Source organism: Cygnus olor, chromosome 2, assembly GCF_009769625.2.
Source record: "Cygnus olor isolate bCygOlo1 chromosome 2, bCygOlo1.pri.v2, whole genome shotgun sequence".
In the NCBI taxonomy this organism is placed as follows: Eukaryota; Metazoa; Chordata; class Aves; order Anseriformes; family Anatidae; genus Cygnus; species Cygnus olor.
Window position 1 is genome coordinate 95,921,444 of NC_049170.1, and position 20,592 is coordinate 95,942,035.

The 20,592-nt window shown below is 41.2% G+C and overlaps 1 protein-coding gene across 6 annotated transcripts; it reads right to left on the bottom strand.

Moving 5' to 3' along the window:
• Nucleotides 1–190: 190 nt before the first annotated feature.
• On the bottom strand, nucleotides 191–19,946 carry SLC39A6 (solute carrier family 39 member 6). Of its 6 annotated transcripts, none has more exons than XM_040549365.1 (10): nucleotides 19,772–19,946; nucleotides 18,446–19,193; nucleotides 16,596–16,776; nucleotides 16,144–16,259; nucleotides 14,695–14,907; nucleotides 13,294–13,363; nucleotides 11,610–11,987; nucleotides 7,423–7,503; nucleotides 5,274–5,464; nucleotides 191–4,521 (listed from the first exon to the last, which is right to left on the bottom strand). In XM_040549365.1, exons 2-10 carry the CDS (start codon nucleotides 19,163–19,165, stop codon nucleotides 4,369–4,371), a joined length of 2,103 nt encoding a protein of 700 aa, XP_040405299.1. In that variant the 5' UTR covers nucleotides 19,166–19,193; nucleotides 19,772–19,946; the 3' UTR covers nucleotides 191–4,368. The 6 variants fall into 6 exon arrangements, with proteins under 6 accessions (XP_040405299.1, XP_040405301.1, XP_040405296.1 ...); XM_040549367.1 differs by having other exon boundaries at nucleotides 16,144–16,313; nucleotides 18,619–19,193; nucleotides 19,772–19,945; XM_040549362.1 differs by having other exon boundaries at nucleotides 16,144–16,313; nucleotides 19,772–19,945.
• Nucleotides 19,947–20,592: the final 646 nt, after the last annotated feature.

Sequence of the window (20,592 nt, forward strand, 5' to 3'; positions counted from 1 at the left end):
GGGCACGGGCTGCACGGAGAGGCTGGGGGTGCCCCATCCCTGGAGGTGTTCAGGGCCAGGCTGGATGGGGCTTTGGGCAACCTGGGCTGGTGGGAGGTGTCCCTGCCCACCGCAGGGAGTTGGAACTACACGATCTTTAAGATCCCTTCCAACCCACGCTGTTCTCTATGAAAACACTGAGAAAAGAGCATTTTGTTCAGTGGTTTATTCTTTTTAGCACACAGCAATACAATAGAGTCTGTAACGATTATCATATGCACTAAAACCGTACCTTACGTAAAAATACACTTCACGAAAACAGCTTTTCAGCCCCTCTGTGCCAAGCAGAGGGGCCCAGCTTTCCACAGAAGTTTTAACTACACGTGACCCTACGTTCAGGCACAGCAGAAGATCCACTACTGCATGTTAGCCTTGAATGAATTTTAAATAAATCCAGTCCTTGCGTCCCTTGCAAGACCTGCGATGTGGCTCTTGGCATGAGAAACACCATCCCGCTCTGAGCCCCACAGGCCTTGCACTTGACAAGCACTGCCATGGGCTGATTTTAACTCTCCCTGTGCACAGGAACTTCACCTGACAGCTTTTATATACAAACCCAGGCAAAAATCTGAGAAGAATAAATACATTACAAAGAAAATCACTTGGAATCCATCCTTATTTGCCTATTCTGTATACGCCAGCCTAGCACAGGCACTCCAGCTGCACATAAAATTAAGATCTGTACCGTAGGTAGCACACAGGGAGACAGACAAAAAGGTGCTGCTGTTGATCAGTCACAGCTGTCATGCACATCACCACAAGCTGCTGCAGAAATGTACATGTGTAACAGCAAAATGCTCTTAGAGGCTCAGCCCCATTCATTTCCCAAACTGTGAGAAATTTCAGTGCAAGTACAGTTAAGACATAGAAGATCTGCTTCCACTACAGGCTGACAACAGAAATCTAAGCCACTTTTGTCAGCTCACTGGCACAAACCTGCAGCAAGTTTCAGCCCTCAGTTTGCTCAACGTCCCACCGAAGACAAAAGTACCAGAGCTGTGAGCCAGTCTGAAATGCCCGTGGCCAGCTTACCTAGTTGTTCTTCCCCCGCATTCCACAGGGTGATTTACTTTTCACATTGCTACATGAGCAGCACGTTTGATATGCAGGTATTTTAATGTCAATTTATTACATTGCAAGCCAGCCAAGAACTCCCGGGAAGCAGCTCTAAAGGGGACACGTCCAACTGCAATAAAGATCAGAAAGAGACTTCCAGAGGAGAAAGAGCTGCCATGCTCTGAGACCGCTGTCCCATGACTGGGACCGTAGACGGAAGGGCATTAGAGTAGAAAATACTAGTCAAGGTATGAAAAGCTTCAGTTTAGGCATGGGAAGGTGCATAGGGGCATTGTTTTAGACTCATGTATTTGTTTTTCTGAAGAAGATAGCAGCAATGTGCACATGCCAGAAACTGACCAGTTCTCCATGAGCCAGAGCTGATGACACTGAAGCACTAGGGGTAGTGAAAGAAAGAATACGATCAGCAGCTGGCCTTTAGGGTTCAGTTATGACAAATTCTAGAATTTAGACTGAATTAGGAGTAACAATCTTGGAAACACTGGAATAGGACTGCTATAAAAGACAGAGGTAGCACAGAACAGCAGACCAAAGAGATGCTACAAAGACATAGCAAATGGCTATTGTACCGTGGCGTGACTCCTCTGCACCACAAGCTGCAGCATTCCTCCTGGCAGACTGCATATGCTGTTTCTTTAGAGGTGTGCTTCTGAAGAAAGTACAGAGGCCTAACCAGAACACAAAAGTGTAGAACAGAAAACAGTAGAAAAGAAAAACAAAATGCAGAGTGCTTGATGAAAGGAAAGAATGTACCAATGTACCTGTATTTTGTTAGTATTCTTCTCAGAGATGGAATGGAGAGCTCTAAAACACAAGTCTATTCTCTCCAAACAACTGCTGACCAAACCAAAAAAAAAAAACAAAAACACAGGTTCATACACATGAAGATTTGGGGGAACTGGTAAGACCCCACCACACCTGAGCACTCCCCTCAGGATGCTTCAGCTTGAGGACAAGTTGAAGAAGGCTGCCTTTCTCTGCCTCCTGACTCAAAAGAAAACAAGACAAATCCTGTCTCAAATGCACCGGCCAAGTACTGAATACAGGATGCAAGGAGTGAGTTTCCTTTGAGGGTGAGGTCCCCCGATGCGGATCAGGCAGTCTAAAGAATGACAGGGAGCTCTGCTGGCTCCTGCTCCACTCACACTGCTTCCCAAGAGAAAAGGTTACAAGGGAGCTGCCAGCAGCCGTCTCCCAGCCTTAAAGACAATCTCTTGCAGGACAGAAGTGAGCTGTATTTGCTCCTTTTTCTTTTGCTCACAGTTTAGATGCCACAGATGTTTTATTGGAGCACACTATTTTTTTCCCTTCCATAATTTTCTACTATTATGGAGAGATTGATATCATTTGACCTTTAAAGAAAGCACAGAAATGAAGTTCAAGACATTGCTTATTCTACATTAAAAAAAAGTGGTAACAATTCACCAGAGAAAACTCAGAAAAAAAAATCTATTCTTATGTAAATTCTTAATATGAGCTCTGATACTGGCATTAAAACCTTAACAGATTTATGCTGATTATTTCAGCTTGCTCAGAGAACACTGATAAAACAGTATTTCATCACTGTGGAAAGAAGTTTAAATGAATTTGTCTTGTTAATCTGAGTAAAGACTTGAGGAAGAAAAGATAATAGTCCACTGCCTGCACAAACTCCTGCGGGCCCCATTTCTCAACTAGTTAAAATAAAAATCTTTCGATTCCTTCCAAGCATCTATTTCTGATGTGATAAAATGAAAGCCAATGCTACTCTATGACAGAGCAACATATGCCAGATTTTTTGGACTTGTCAGACATGGTATGATCAAATAGGTCCTCTTTGTTCCAGTTTTCTATTCAGCTGGTGATTTGAAAGAGCAGTAAAGTTGAATCAGAAAAAAGTTCTAATGTTTATGGGGCTTTTTTCCCCTCCGTTAACCTAGCTAGTTAAGGTAGCCTATCTTCTTATTCTTACATAAAAGTTGAGACACACGACAATTTAACGTTCACAATTCCTGCAAATGCAGGATTCTGGTTGCTGGGGTGTGCCTTGTTCTTTTTTTGTGAACAGTTGTCTCTTTCCTTCCTGGTTACTTTCAGGATGGTTAAAATATTAAGACCATAATACAGTAAGCTCAAACTACATACTTATATCTACACTGGTTATTATTCTTAATATGCTGTTTCCCTATACGTGCTATCAAAGAATTTTTTGCTTTTTGGATCTTTCAGGTTTAGTTGTTGCAAAGAATGTAACTGTTGAGCAAGCACAGGTTTATTGTCTGTAATCACACAGAACTAGAGCTGAGTGGAAGAGCTGACTAGTTCATTTCCCAAAATAAATCAAGACTTAAGAAAGTTGTCGCAGTAAATAACTGTTTGTCTCAACCTGTAACACTACTCCCCTTGATATCAAACACTGTAATACAACTTCACCGCTCCAGGCAGCATAAATGTGATAAAGCATTGCTTTCAGCCTTTTTAATGGAATTCAAGTGTATTACAGACACAGCTATGCTTTTACGACATAATAGCTGTACCGTTGTTGCTGATTTGAGTAATCAGTGAAGAGTAACACACATCAGAAGGGATGAAGCAAGTAAAACACACTTGTTGCAAACAACTGAAACGGGATTTCACATGAAACCATTTGGAGTAGAAAGCAGCTGGAATAGGAAACACAGAATCCAAAAGCAGAACCACTGCGAAAAGGATGGAGTGGGCTCATCTGCCACACCATGTAAACCAGGTGGACGCAGAAGAGATCAGTTTCTACCAATGTAAGCACACGCTACACACTGCCTGCCTTTATTTTACGCTGCTCATGGTGCTTTCTACTCACTGGTTTTGATTGTGCTAAAATAAGAACCACTGATGTGTTTTATTGGCATAAAGAAATAAATGCGGTAAAAACAAATACCAAAGTAAAAAAACACCAATGTTACATGTAATTACTTACAGTAAATAAACTCACAAAAAAAGACTAGATCCCCACCACCACCACGGGTGATAATGCGGTCATAGGTTTGGCACTTTCACGATGACTTCCTAAGTATGCTTTCCCACAGTACCATATGCAGAACTAAATTCTGAGTGAAAACACTTAGTTTCATTTCTACAGGAGGGAAAAAGATCTGCATGGGGGGAAAAGTGACGCAATACATACACCAATAAAAATATCTAGCTTCTATCACGCGTACCCCTCTGTTATGGAATAGAAAAACAGCTACCTGTTGCTTCCAACGTAACGCCAAGCTCTGTTCCCAGCAGCAAAGGTTACAGGTTTATGCTGAATACAATTTTATGTTCAAACACAGAGATAAGTAACATGATCCCAAAACCCAGCAGAATACCAGCATTCTGTAAGAGGAAGTATCCCCAGCGGCTACATCCATGGTCACTAGCATCGTTGTGAAGCATTTCGGGCACCTAAACAAACAAGAAAGGGTTAAACGCCTTCAAAACAAACAGTTATTTAGAACCCAGTGCTTCAGCCATGAAGCATGCAGTGGTTGGGCCTCACTCCTTGAGACTCTCCTGTTGCCTGCATTCACACTACTCCTTGAGTTAGGTGTCACTCAACGTAAATAACTTTATCAGTCTACTTTCACATAAGCTAGAGACAGAGTCTGTAATGGTATAATTACTGTTTTCATGATAATTATGCTGATGTCTTAATTATAATCTGAGTAAATGGCTGGCTTATTTACCAATTGATTTAATCAAGCCACACCAAGTATTTTATTCTAAGATGATGGTTAAACTTCCATGAGCATCCATTAAGTACTTTGTTGTACCTTTGAGGTACAGTGTGGATTTTAACACAATTCGGGCTTCATCACAAGAAGCACTAACGATTTGCTGCAAAAGCCGAAGCACATTTGGTGCTGCAGAGAGCCCCTAAGACTGCAAGTTGAGCACTACCTGCTACAGTAGCCACTGTCAGAGCAAGTGTTTTACTTTGTTTCTGCCTTGGTTTTTAAATCAGATGCTTAACAGCAGAAGTAATCTCTGCACCAACAGTAACCTTTAAGTAATCTTGCACCTGGACATTTAACTGAACACTCCTCCATACCTTCAGGTACCAAAACATATCAAGGGAGAACAGGTGGAAGAATTTATGATCAAAATGCAACTGGCATTCATTTTTAAACTATGTTACGTAAAACATAGCCACTTACCATATCCACAAGAGCCACATACATGAACAAGCCAGCAGTAAGTGCAAATATCCACATGGAAACGTTGTCAGCGTAATGACCGATAAGGATCCCGGTTGCCATTCCAAGATAGGCCAACATTGCTGACAGCGCATTGTAAAGCACGGCTTGCTTGACAGTCATACCAGCCTTCAGAAGCACAGCAAAATCTCCTACAGCAGGGTAAAACAAAGCAGGTGTTTACACCCTCAGGTAATTACTGCAGTATTCATGATCTCTGTTCCTTCTTACAAGATTAATAGGAAGTTTTTATGTTGTTATCTGCCTTACATTTTTCTTCACAAAATTAGAAAACACTGGGACAAAAAATTAAAAAGCACACATGAAGAACAACACTACTGTGGTAAGTTTACAGCCTTAATGTTTCCTGATTTTTGGAAGCGGCAGCTTGTAGTGTAGCTCGTATTTAAACCAACACATTGCAGTCCTTGACATGTACGAACACTCCAAGTCAGTTTCTAAAACCAAGTATTCCCACTTAACTGCATAGAACAATGGTACCAAGATGAATTCATTTATTATCCTCTAACTTTGCTTTGTACTTTAAGTCTAGCTTGCTTAAATTTAGAAAGTCATAATTAATTTCCATAAGCAATCATAATGTCTTAATTTTATTTGAAAGAATGGTACATTACCAGATTTTTTTCATCATTCAGAGTAGAAATCTGTTTTAAGATCAGTATAATATATTTAAACAAAGCGTAAAGTAATACAAGCTTATTATTTGGAAATGAAATTGATTCTACGTAGAAAATGTAACTTCACTCCAGTTTAAATAAAGGCAGTTTTCAAAGCTGAGTTGAGAAATTTGTTACAACAGCTTATCCCACGAGAGGTTACAATTAAGATGAACTGGTATAATCTTATCAACAGGTGCTCAGCACTAACAACAGAACAATCCAATTTCTTCCCTAGTTAACTTTAACCAGTCCAATTTGTCTTAGTATTCCTATGCCATTTCACATTCTCTGTTAAAGAAGGTATTTGCATCAAGTTTTCTGTGTTGGTTAAAAAAAGCATGATTTAAGTTTCAGATTTTTCCTGCTTGAAGGTAAACAGGACATTTGAATCCAAAGTGTCGGACTTGTAACATGAATTTATTTTGTATACTTGTACTAAATGTCATTAGTACACGTAGTTAATACAAGTTCCACGACTTCCACAGAATTTAGATTAAGATGAACAAGGCTCAATTCCCCTCGTGTTGTAAAACCAGGTACATTCTCCAGAGAAAGTAATTTATTTCTGTACAACATGATTGTACCGACAGCCAAGTACATCTAATTGTTTAATAAATGGTTTGATACATACACACGCTGGTTTACAAGCTCTGTTAAATGAAATTGAACAGTGCACTTTCTAGAGAATTAAACCTTAAAAAGTGTAAGCAAACTGTTCTTTCCTCATTCTGTATACCAGATGTGACCACGGCTGCTAAGACAGACATACCAGTTACATGTTCAAAATGCTTCAACAACTGGAAAGAAAATCATTCTGAGTTCAACCAAACAGCCAAGTCCTGTTCTCAGGAGCTTCACTGCAAAAGGGCACAATACCGAACTTACAACACATGCATTCCTTTAAAAAATTACTGTCATGAATTTAAATCACTCGAGCTTCAAAGAGACAAAGTATTTCCAGGAAAGATTTCTGAATAGTGCCAAGCTTAATTTATAGCTACTGCTTCTTTGTAAGACTTAACAGGAAAAGTAGCACATGCTATGCACAAAGGAGTCATTTCAACAGCACAAACAATAAAATTAGGCAGAGATGTGACTAAACAAATTCTGACATGTATTCTCCTGAATCTATGTTATGAAGAATACGAACTAGAGATGAACCGCACAGAACAAGTTGTAAGTAATTGCAAAAGACAACGAGCTTTAGAATTAGTAGCAGGGGTGTTTGGGGTTTTAAAAGGAAAATTAGTTCATAAATAAAACGTTCTTTTAAATACGTTAAGGGTATTATTGAATAGACAGTCTGATATGGCTGAGGCTTTCTAATCAAGAAATTTTACTGTGCTGCATAATAAAATAACCTTTAATTCTCCAGAGGGCACTTATAAGTACCTAGGTAGCTGCAGCATAGCAAATTATTTGGGTCTTACCTAGTTCATGAGGTAATTCATGGCAAAATACAGCCACAGAAGTGCTTAAACCACTTGATAACCCTTCAGTAAAGGCTGCTCCTATGAAAAGGAAAAAATAAGAGACATTACTTCACATTCAGTCATCAAGTGCAGAAGCATTGGTGCACATGCTCATATTAGGTCAGGACATATGATTAGTCTCACTCAAATTTTGTTATGCTTCCACAAGCATTTAAAGCGTCACTGAACAGTTCTTGTTTAAGATTCAGAAAGGTCAATCCAAAGCAAGACGAAATCCTCTAATCCTCTACAGCAAACCAAGTTTCACCATCTAATTTCTGAACTAAGCCCACTACTGTTCAACAACGCAACTCACAAAAAAAAAACCCACAACATATGCAGATACCATTAGAAAGGACACTGGTTTTCAAAAGATATAAAGGGAAGATTTCATCTCAACTGCCTCTCCGAGTCAGGCTCTAGAAGAAGGCAAATTCAATGACACGTGAGGCCACGCAGCCACATGAAGCCAGCAGTGAAAGATTAGGCAATTCTGGACAGCTTGTATGCACAGTGAACCACCCTACTTTAAATAGGGAAAAAAACAAGCACACAGCTCCTCAGATCAGTCTAGCAGCCACCTTTCTCCCCAAGTCTCACCAAGGGGTGCTGCAGAACCACATCCAGCTTCTTGTCCAGCTGATTCCCCAAGTGTGCAGCAAACGGTGCAGCCACCGAGGGCCGAAAAAGGCACGAGGTCACGTTGCAGCAGCTGGCACACAGGGGTCCCAGGAGCACGGCTCGGAGGGAGAGCTATAGTGGTGAACGCAGGAGACCATCCTCTCTCTCTCCACCAGGGCAGCCGCCACCAGTACTCCAGCAAACTCCACCCAGACAAAGCTCCTGGGGGTGGACGCTGCCACCCAAGTACCTGGCTGCAGGAGGTGATCAGCGCTCTCCCCTGCAGGAGCAGCAACAACAGCTTTACCTGCCACTGTTGCACCTAGTGAAGGAGGTGCAAAAAAACATGCAGGCATCTCTGGACCTGGTTTAATGAGGAGGAGATCGAGAAGGTCTTCAGAAGTCATTCTACAGAAGCAAAAGCCTGGGACCAAAAAAAAAAAGCCTAGGACCAAAGGAGCACGGGACCAGGAAGCCAACGTGAACTTCCAGATGAGTAAAATTGGAGAGTAGCAGTGCCTAGCAACAGGAGGAACTCTCCCACCTCCATATGCAGCAGCTGATCTAAAGAACATGGTTGTGATCTTGGCAGCAGTTAGAGGAGAAATGAGTTCTGCCCAGCCCAGAACATTCACCCACCACTTCAGATGATCTGATTAGCGCCAGCACCATAAAAAGAAAGAATTTTAGTGTTAGGCAACTCCCTCACATGCAAGGCAGACGACAGAGGCAGACCTGCTGATAAGATCTATTGCCCAGGGAAGTCCACTGCGCAGAGCCCACCTTGGTGGTGGTGTGGAGATCCACCAAAGCTCATCTGACCCGCCACAAACAGGTACAGGCTGCTTGAGGACAGAATGCAAACATTATCCCTCTTTATTTTTTTTGCCTGAAAGGGTTTACATGAAAGGGTTTTCTTGGCTGTACAGAGCTCCAGTACAAAACCAAGCACGAACGCAGTTCTTTGTGCCTATTGATAGTCTCTTGATCAAGATCAGAGTAACGCCAGGAACATGAGAACTGATGGAAAATAGAGCAAAAACGGTCAGATTGTGCTCCAGTGAGCACAAGGTAACTGAGCTGAGGATAGAGAAGAAAGCTGGGAAGGGAAGCAGTAAAATTAGGACTTGATCTACCAGCAGGTATCAGCACCATTCCAGAAAGAAATGGACAGCCCACAGCAAAGCAGCAATAATTTAGAGATTATTTAGATAAAACAGAAGTACTCAGATGCATGGGATGAGATTCACCCAAGGGTGCTGATGGAAAGTCACAGCTATCCAAGTCCCCAGGGCCTTAAAAAAGGCCTCAAATAATACTCCTCATGCTGGGGAGGCTGTTCCCAGGATAAGAGTACCCACTTTGGGGTGCAGAAGATTTGACCAGATGACCTCTAGGAAACATCCATTTTTATGGTTCTAGTTATGAAGTCCAATTCAGGGAGGTGCAGTGTGCAAGACTAAAGTTATTTTGATTTAAGACCTCAACAGGAGTATTTCACACTGCACTCCAGCACACTTTGTCATAGCAGTCCACACAGCAATTAATATGTAAGTGACGAGCTAATGCTACTTGACTAGCAAGAGCTAGTATTAGCAAACACTATCAATCTTTCCTAGGCAGTCTGTTTTCTTCCAAACATCGCTTTATAGTTTTTGAGTCAGATTTTTGAGAGAGAACAGCTGCAGTTATCTCCTAAGACAGGAAAACTCAACAGCATTAATTGGGCTTCAGATCCTGAAGAGACTAGATAAGGAAAGGAAGGCAGAAGGTAATTACTTTCTCCCATGTCTGCATCCTCAACAATCTACCAGTTCTTCTAAATTATTGCCTTTATACAATGTTTTCCCAGTCTTAGAGCTTATTAGAATAAAAGGAAAAATACAAGGATCCAGCTAAATCACAGAAAGTAAGTCTGAGTTGGGGACCACGAAGGCAAGCAAAACAAAATCTGACAGTGTTACAAAGTTCCTAGGTGGCTGATATGGCTGAATACTGTCCAGATTCACTAAAGCAGGACCTTAAATATGAACAGGAATATCTGTTTTTATTTTTCACTGCTAAAAATAGCTCTTAAAAACGTTAATACTCAAACTGAAGACAACATTAACGTACCCGACTGATAGCACGCCCTCCCAAGAAACTGAATTAATAGTGCTATGGTATTTTAAAATATACCTAAGACATCACTTTTCCCCCCAGTAAAGAAAAAAATATAGATTAGTATGGAAATAAACAGTTTTCTGCATTTTAGTTATTTAGTTGAACCTACGCAGAGTTCAGATCACAGATCATTTTAAACAAGATAGTCAGATACAACTGTTGCATGCTTTAACAGAAATACAAGCACTTAAACCTAATTCCTACATACTTACCACAACAGCTTTGAGGGGGAAAACTGATGGAAGTTATCAATAGCAATCTCAAGAAATAAACAAACTTAAGTGAAGGGTTATTCTGGCTACACCTATCTTCACAGAAACATTCACGCCTTCATTTAAATATGTATAAAAATTATACGAGTAGTATTGGCATTCCCACAGCATCAGTGTTTTCCACAATATTTTCAAGCATACCCAGAACTGACGGAAAGCCACATTTCCATTAGTCTGAACAAGCCACACAGCAGGACTTCTAAAAGCTATTACTCTCACTTGTTCAATAAGCTTTTATTAACCTCTCATATTTTTCCTTTCATAACTATCAAATCACAGCTCCTTCCCAAATCTCCCTAATGCTAACAGATAATTGGTTCTGCATGTAATTTGTATGCAAATCCTCCTTCTACCACATTTTCAGTACTGATCTGCTAGGAAATTTACATTCCACTCTTCTACTTTCATAAAAGAGAGATTAAATCAGAAGATCTCTTTTCACATTATTCTTCGAATTGACTGAACCTGAACAACTGCAAATACTGCTCTGAGAAAATAGTTACTATAGGGCTTCCTCCTCAAACAAGAATGAACTTGTTTATACAAGAAAATTTACAGAGCGTTACTGCTGAACTGCCCCCAGTATGCTATACAAGCTGGAAATGAAGCCAATAGCGATAAAACCAGAGACTAGTCTTAATTACTGAAGTCAAGATCACGAAAGACTAGCAGAAGGACTAAGGATTACTGATTTCACTTCACTTTATAACTTACTTTCACCATCTAGCTTTCCTTCTAGAAAGAAGGTGACCCCCAGATCTGACCTCAAATCCAGAAGCCCAAAACACAAACCTTCGATCTGTTCTTTTTGTCCTACTTTTATCCTAAGAGTGGGAATTAGAGCAAAAATTACAGATTTCCTAAAGAAATGCACCTGTAAGCACAACATTTCTGCTTTACTCGTCACTGGTCTGCAGGTTGTTAAACTGGAGAATTTTATCATTCATTGAGAGCTGCTGTAAGATAAAAGTTTAGCAGTGTGGGTTTTTGAAAAACTAATTAGTTATATTCCTAACAAAAAGATAAGTGACAGCAAGACCTTGCTATAATCACACACGACAAAGCTGCAGCATTCATACTAACACTTACCAATTGCTAGGCCGTCACTGAAGTTGTGCAGTCCGTCTCCCATGATCACCATCCAGGCCAGAGTTGCTATTCCAGCATCCTTCAGCTCCTCACGCGAGTAGCGCTGGCTGTGACTGTGTGGATGATGGTTCTGATGATGATGATGATGCAGAATGTGGTGGTAATCATGGTGGTGGTGGCTGAGATGATCCGTCTGTCCCAGAGTATCGTGTAAGTGAGAATGACATTTGTTTCTACAGCCCCTGGACACATATTCATTGTCAACCTCCTCGTGATGAGAATGAGCTATCATGACTTCTTCTTCTTCTTGCATGGCTGGCTGCTGAGAAATGAAGGGCGATGGATCTTGTGAGTCTGTCCCTAGATAGCCCTCAGACCCTGTTACAAAAACCCAGAGTATAATATTATACATTTTTAGAGTCACTCAGGAAGCAAAAATACAATAAACAAGCTGAATAAATGATACAGTAAAGAAACAACTAGCAAGTCTGAAAGTTGAGGCGAATAACCCAGCTCCTTGTACCAAGTGCCTCCACAAGCTATTTTTCCTTCAATCAGATTTCCGAGAAAATTCCTGTTATTCCAAAACAATAAGTACATTTTATTTTGTCCCCTAACACTAAAGCAGCCCCATACAATATGGCCACAAATGCCTTCTTAAAAAAAAATCAAAAAATAAATAAAGCTTTTCATCTAAGACCCAGTGCAATTTAAGTACAAGAGCATAAGGCTCTGCATCTCAATTTCACAGCACAAAGGCTGTTAGTTCAACTGCTTCTGAAGGGAAAAGCCTGACACGCATATGCCATTTATTCATCTTGGGGCTACAGAGTAGGAATGCAAAAGAGCAGGACTACATTACAGATAATCTTGGCAAACTTCCTGTATTTCATGTGGAAGTAATTGATTATACACAAGTTCTTAAGCTTGAACACCTGAAAAATATACTCAAAAATTTCAACAGACTGAAGTGTCCTCACAGAAACATTAAGAGCACAATAATGTTAGTGATTTTAACTGACAAACCCCAAACTTCTTAAGTTCTTTCCCTTCTGTTGAATGAAAAAAATGCATGTTTTATCCTGCACGGCTGACAACTACTTTCTGAAAAAAATGGAAGCCTCCCTTAGCTACAAGGGCTAACAAGTATCTAGTTAGGTGTGGCTTTGCTCACAACACAGTATTGAGGACACCTGATTATTTGCAGTCCAAATACTTCAGCACCTTGGATTTTAGGTTATCAACCTTAAAAATAAGTAAGTACTCAAGTCTGGATTTCAGATACGCATGGTCTATTATTTAGATTTCTGTAAATGGCATCCAACAGTCTAATACAAGAAGTGTAGAAGCCATTAGGTATGGCTACATCTGCAACAGGCATAGCCAGAAGAGCTTCTCAAAATTACTTCCACTGGTCAATCCAGAATTAACACATTTGTTTCTAAACTGAATCCACTACTTCCAACCTATCAATCCTTTTTAAATGGAAGTAGCAAACAAAGCTACTGCTCTACAGATCAGTGCACATTCAGGTTTGTTTCAGAGAGAATTTAAGTAGACAGTGATTGAACCTACAGTAAGAATCAAATCTATGAGCTGCCATCAATCAGTTGTTTGGTTTTTTAAACTGTGCTGCTGTGCTTTTGCACAACAACAACTGTTCAATAACATTACTGAGACTTACGATCATCTGTATCTAACTTTTCTTCATTCGCTGAAAACTTCTTACTTTCTCCATCATCTTCATTTTTTTTCTTATTCCAAAAGAAAATACTGTAGTTATGAACATTTTACTTATTTTTCAGGATATACATGAGCAACATAATATTCACAACATTTACACAGCCTGCACAGAAAGAGGACAACATGGAAGCCATACAAAGAATGCAGAAGAGGAACATTAGAAACCTCTAAGTACAATAAAGAGACGGAAGTTCCTCAGGCTCCAAAAGGGGGGAAAAAATGAACTTGCATAAATACCATGTACTTCTGTGAAAGGACTAAACAGAGGGGGTCATTCGGTAAGTAAAATGCAGCAAATGCTGAACAAGAGCTACTCCACTAGTTCTTTTCCAGTGTAATGTCAGTGTGATGCTTTTTCCTAATGTATTGAAAGAAAGCCAAATAAAGTCATCACTCACTAGTGTCGGCATCACAAAAAATTATGATCAGTGACTCAGTATCTAGAAAGGCACAATTAGCCTAACAGAAAATCCATTCTCCGTGGCTAAGAGATAAGGACACAGAAAATAATTGCTTTGCTTGGAACTCAAGTCATCTCTTGATGAATACACTTAATAATAGATTGAGAAAGTGATCCTGTCACTCACAGTTAATTTAGCTTACTCCAGCACCAACCACACCAACACAACCTGCTGTGACGCAATTCAAAGAGCACACAGCACCAAGTCTGCTGAACCAATGTTTACAACCCACCCAAATCAATTATTTACACCTTCCACATAAAACACAGCATCGTAATGCGAAGGCTGTATTGCTCTCCTCTTTGCAGATAGAGAAGGGAAAGAAGAGGAACTTGGCAGCTGATATTTTCAAACTGAATACTATCTAACAAGGTCACCTTCTACAGCATAGTCAGATGCTTACTTGTCTAAGGAGTGACTGCCACCCTCACCCGTTTTGGGGAAGTGCCCCCTCAGCAGTAGTGCAATAACTGCAAGAGGTCATCTTACTTCAGCCAGTAGGAGATTTAAAACAATAAAAAAAATCAGTTGCATAATCTCCTTGAGAGGTCAGAAAGAAGTCACTAATAAGCAATGACCTTAAATAACTTAAAACAAAGGCTGTAATCAGGTGTTTGCTTATTAAAAAAAATTCACCACGTTAACCCTGTGCTACCTGTCTGGTTAAGGAAATAACTCAGAGGGCTTCCTGAAGATGACCACAAAAAACGTTACCGCCTAGTTTGTAAGTGTAGATGTTGCTAATATAAATTAGAGCACTAAGCAAGTCAGCAACTGCTAGCAAATCCTATCAGCAGAATATACATGATACTTATGTTTTCATAGAAGCGTATTCAAAAATCCTCATGCAATACAACACAACTTCAAAATAGTAGTTATACCTTTTTCTTCTTGTCTTTGAACTGCTTTATTAAAGTGATCAAATGCTCCACTAGAAACATGAAATACAAGCCGCCAAGTGCTGTAAGTCCCTTCCACGTAGAATCCAGGTAAGCACTCTCCTCTGTACTTTGAAAAACAAGATGTTTGAACAGAGGACCTTTGTTTTGTTCAAGGGGAGGCTTTTCGTGGTGATGGTGGTGGTTTCCATGAGACTAAGGGGAGAACCAAACAGGCAAAATCATTATATACATAACAAGAACTGATAACAAGAGAAACACACAAAGCTTTCTTCACATTCTTTTCCTCAAGTCTGGAGTCCAGATTTAGCGCTTGTAATGGGATAAATGCTCTGGATACAAACTCAAACAATTACAAGGACAAATTGTTGATAGAAAAACACTGAGAGCAGGACTGGTATTCACTCCCTTACTGAAATTAATTGCATTCTGCTGAATACAAGACGCACAACTGCCCCTACAAATACCCTTGATGCTAGCAAGGAAACTGCATTTTAAGTAGTAATCAAAGACAGAACAATAATTATTTTCCCACCTAAGACAGCTACCTGACATCAAACACCCTTTTCTACAAAGCACTTAACAGTAATTTCCCTCTTTCAAGCAAATATGGCATTCTTGAAAAAATTTTTGGGTATAATCCACAGATGCACATACATTCACACACACATTTAGATTTGCAGTGACCTCACATGACAAGTTCAAGATTAACTGAAAAGGAAAAGGAAGAACCCTAAGGACAAGGCTTTGAAACCAGCACAGGATCTGTGGTTTAGTGCATCTTACCTGAATGCTGGATCCATAAATATTTTTAAGAGTTTCAAGAAATTCAGAAATTTTTCAGTCATATTCCCATATCTTTGCCCAGATTACGTAACACTAGCAGTTCATTTCAAAGCCTATCGAGCAATATTTTCCTAGGACTTCAGAAATGCTAGATTCTGACAAAAACATTACAATGGATAAGCAACCGACACAAGTGACTGGTAATAGAAAATACAAGATTTTCTATTCCACATTTGTCATGGTTTTGGCTGGGGTAGTTAGTCTTCTTCCTGGTATGGTGCTATGTTTTGGCTTTAGGATGAGACATGGCACTGCAATAAGAGACTAAAAAAATATTTACCCAAAGTTCTTGGTGCAAGGAACTATGAGTGATTTGGCAGCACGCATGACTGAAAACAGGAAATAGATTGAGGGAACATGGTGTGAAGTTCTTACATGGTAAAGACTGAGGAATAGTACAAACAGCTCCAGATAGGTGCTTATTAGTAGAAGCAAAGTTATTTCTATCAAATAATCTACCCTACAAGGTTGAGAAATTATCCACCATGTAGGTATTAATACATATCAAAATTACCACTAATAGGTACTGGCAGCTGTCAGTGTTTCTGTTTTGAGATAATTAACAAAATGGTAATTAATACTTACGTGCGGAAGGAGATGTAAGAAGGCATCTCCACTTAAAGTCCCCACAGCCAATGCCACAAGGAAACTTAGAAGAAATTTGAAAAATACACGATTCATCAGAGGTACCAATATAACACCCAATAAGGAAAGAAAACTGATGACGGAGATGGATATGAAGCCACCAATCCAAGCTGGTAAACAAAAAAAAAAAAGAGAGAAAAAGCAATTAGAATAAACAACTGCTGTATGAGATTGTTTGCTTAACATTCCTGTTGTCAAATACTCCTGATCATCTGATTAATTAGATGCTAACAAATGGTAGGCCACAAAGATTTCTCTCTACACATGGTAAGGAGAAGTGCCAGAAGAAAATCATAAGCTTCTTTCAACTCTGGAACATGTTTCTGAAACGTATAACTAACATAAACGAGTTTCCAATAGGCTTTTATTCCATATTAAAAAAGGGAACCTACCTATTTGCAAAGAGTAACCTTTTGGAGGAGTTTCAGTTTTTTCAGTACTTGCATGGACTATGCAGCACTTGCCATCAATCTGATTAATAAGAGCTGGACAAAGATAGCTAAATTCCGTAGCAGTCAACAGAGCCTGAGTGCCTATTCCGTGGGACTGCATCAGCTTGGATGCACTGGAGCACTGTGGAAAGACACATTTGTTAAAGGTGAAGCAGAGCCAAAATACCATATATTGAAACGACGGCACATCTCATTTTAATTGAAATGAATACAGTGACCCTGCATGAAAAACGGTGTAACAACAGCAATTAAAAACTGGTAATGACCCAATTCTGGAAGAACCATACCTTCATCCCCTCTTCGGGCCCAGAGGCTGGCTGGGTAGCACCGATAGATGACGCGCAATCAGTACACGTTCTCAGCTCAAAGGTGGGTGCCAGATGCTTTGTTTTGAGGTTAGAAAAAAGCCTGATACTTTTGAGGCTGTTTTTGGAGGCCACGCAAGGAAGCAGCAACATGGTTGAAGACCTTTTTGTATTACTATGGGAAGTCTCAGACAGAGCATATTCTACCCCACGTTTCCTCCACTACACGACCTACAGTCACACCGGGTTCAGTAGCCCCCCCCTAGTCCCCCTGTAGCACTCCTGGTCTGATTGTGCAGAAAGCAGAGTAACTCGTAACCAGCACCCACAAATCACACACTGCAGATACCCACCCGGAATTATCTAGGACGACTGCATGCATTACGACGCCAGAGAGACACTTAGTTTTAAAAACCTTTCATGGAGAAAGATACGATTGTGTAACAGAACTGTCTACAGCAAAATTACAGGCTTTATCAGCACTCATTTTTACTATCTTAAAGTAATAGATATCATTTTGCAGCAATATTTTTTCTTATTCTGATTTTACAGTTGGTCCTTAAACACAATCTTAAAAGAAAAATGTGAAGATATAAGTGGAAAAAAAAGAGAATGCGTGTACCTGTTAATTCCCTACAATTCTGCCCTGCCTACCTGATTATCTTATGCCTGTGAGGCAGCTCTCATAAGAATAACACTATTTTAGCCGTATTTTCTTTTCCTCTTTCACCACGTTACTTGGAAAACAATACAGATTCTGACTTTACGGCAGAAAAAACAAGCTGAACCAAAAAGAAGTCAGTAAGATTTAAAAGAATTTACCATTCCCTTCGCTACATTTTACTAAGAATTTAACGTTGATTTACTTATATCTGAAATGAGAAGCAAATAGGTAATATAGTTAGTCTAAAATTCCATCAGCCCTCAGTTATTTCTAACTTGGGGGAGCATATTACTCATTTCCTGTCCACAAGCAGAAAAATACAAGCTCTAAAAACAAGCTCAACAACCGCCATATACTTGCATGACTGTTTGGCTGCACTTACAAAGCAAGAAATTCATTTTGGAAAAAAATGAAGTACCATTCATTTCAAAGTACCTTGAACACCTGATCTTTCCCTGCTGCTTTTACGTGAAGAGTTTTTCCGTGGAGTATGCAAACTTTTTATACTTGCCTGAGTTTTGTGTTCTTCGTTTTTAGTATATGTTTAAAAACATGTCAATATTGGTAATATAAATATATATTGCCGTTTAAGGAAAGAAAATTATATTAACTGGATAGCATATTTTCCTGAGCGCATGACCGTAACATTCCTTCAAAGCAAAGGGTTAAGATTCGAGGAAAGCTGCTTGCATGCATTTTGCTACAAACACTGTTAAACAACAAAGCTTGAACCAAGCTAAGCGTAAAGCACCCAGCAAATAAAGCTGTAACAATACCGCCAGTGGACCTGGATTCCCAGAACACAAAAGAGTCAGTCTCACCTCTTGGGTATTTTGGTTTTTAAGTTTAGAATACAGGTAACTTCCTCTTTCTGATTCCTTCGGAGAAGCAAGAGATTCATTTGCTTTGCTGTTAGCAAGCCAACTGGTATTGCTGCCATCTGTGATGTTAATGGCGTTAGAGCTAGTCAGACCTAACCGAGCAACTGACTTGCCTTCTCCAGGATCCAGACTCTGCAGCTCAGGATTGCCATCTGTGGGGGTAGTGTTGATAGACACCACTATTTCATTAACAGTGTTCTTGCTGCGTACCAAGTTCTGCTGATGATCTACGTTCTCCGCTTTATGAGGTTCTTTCGGATGACTGTTCTGGGGGTCTTTGCCAGCATCAGATTCGTGGTTTGGACAAACAGTCTTCTCCGCGTTTTTACTCAGTGAAACGTGGTTATGATGAAGATGATGATCATGGTCATGATCATGGTCTATTTTAACCCTTTTCATCTTATCTATACCTATGTTCTGGAGCAGTTTTCTAAATCCTTCAATCGTCAGAGAGTTATTTTCCCCATAACGACGAAAAAGTTCTTGAAGGTGGAGTTTCTGTATTAGTCCTGCCAAGTCAACGTTAATGCTGGCTGCCTTTTCCGGAAAAGTTCTCTCCAATGTCTGCACAACTGTCCCCGTCTCCACTCCATGATGATAACTTTCACACAATAGTATGGAAAACAACACAAGGAATGTGACCGATACTGTGCTCTCCATTCCAGTTTCCTATTAGGAGTTAAAGACTCTAGGAAAAAGAAAGAAAAAAGAAAAGTTTTAGTATTTTCATGCAGTGCAAACGGTGATTGTGTCTTCCTCTGCAATGTATTTCCACAGTTAGCTGAAATGCCCTGCTCAAGCTATCTACACAGTATGAGAAAAGCCAATTACATTTCTTACACACACAGCATTTTTCCCAGATGTGCAGCCTCAGGCAACACAGGATGAAGCTGCATACCACAGCGCAGTCACTGGCCTGAAGCTCTCGCCCAGGCGTAGCCTTACCTTTGTTTTGCTTGGCCTGACTCAGTTTTCTAACGCAAGATAAAACGATGATAGCATCCTCACAGCCGCGCCACTTGAGTTCTACATTAGGCTCTTCTCGTGCTTGAAATAAGCCTTTTAATTTCAGTTTTCAACCATGTATTACCAAGGAATAACTGTTATAAATTCAACGGGGCCCCCTAAACCCTCCATAAGGAACACACACACCGGCGGCACAGACCCAGCCACGCCACGCCACGCCACGCCACGCCACGCCACGCCACGCCTCGGCCCCACCTCAGCGCCCCGGCTGCCCCCGCCGCAAGGCGAGCACACACCTACCCGGCAGCCCGGCCGCCGCCGGAGGAAGAGGAGGAGAAGACGGCTGCTGCGGCCGCCGTTAGGGCCGCTAAAACCGTTGGAACCGTTCCGACCGTTGCATCCGTTACGGCCGTTGGTCCGCCGCCGAGCCGGGCCGCCCGTCTCCCCTCAGCACACGCACGCGCTCCAAGCGCTGCCCCCCCCCTCCCCTCCCTTCCGGTGCGCGGCGGCCAATGGGGAAGCGCGGCGGGGCGGAAGGTGCAGCGCGAGAAAAGTCGCGGCTCCTCAGCGGCGTGGGCCTGGGGCGGGATTTCGCGCAGCGGCAGGCGGCCCGGCGCTTGAAGCGGGGCTGCGGGCGGTGCTGCAAGGGCGCGGCTTGGGCGGGGGGCGAGGGGCGGTGGAGGGCCTGATGCACGGGCGAGCTGAGAGAAAGCAGGGAAGGGCAGAGATGGCCAAGGAAAGGCTTAGAGCTTGCTGAAAACTAAATAAATATAGTGTTTTTTTTTTTTTTTTAACTTTGTGGTGTTGTTCATCCTTTCACAGACCCCAGCCCTGTGCGTTTCTACATCCCCAGCACAGGCTCTGTTGTATTCCCTATTCCTCCTTTCACAGCTCCCAACATTTTGCCTGCTGCCGCCATGCACTTAATGCTGCCGCCACCCCACGCTGCTCATGCACCCTCGCTGGGTCTGGAATTCGGCCTCTCCCCTGTGACCCATGCCAAGTCTTAAGGCTCGCTGGAGCATGAAGGCACCGGCCCTAGAATATGGCTTTCCCCATGGCTCCTCGTTCGCTGCCAGCGGCTTGAACCTAACGTCCACTCTGTGCTCAACCTTTGGTCT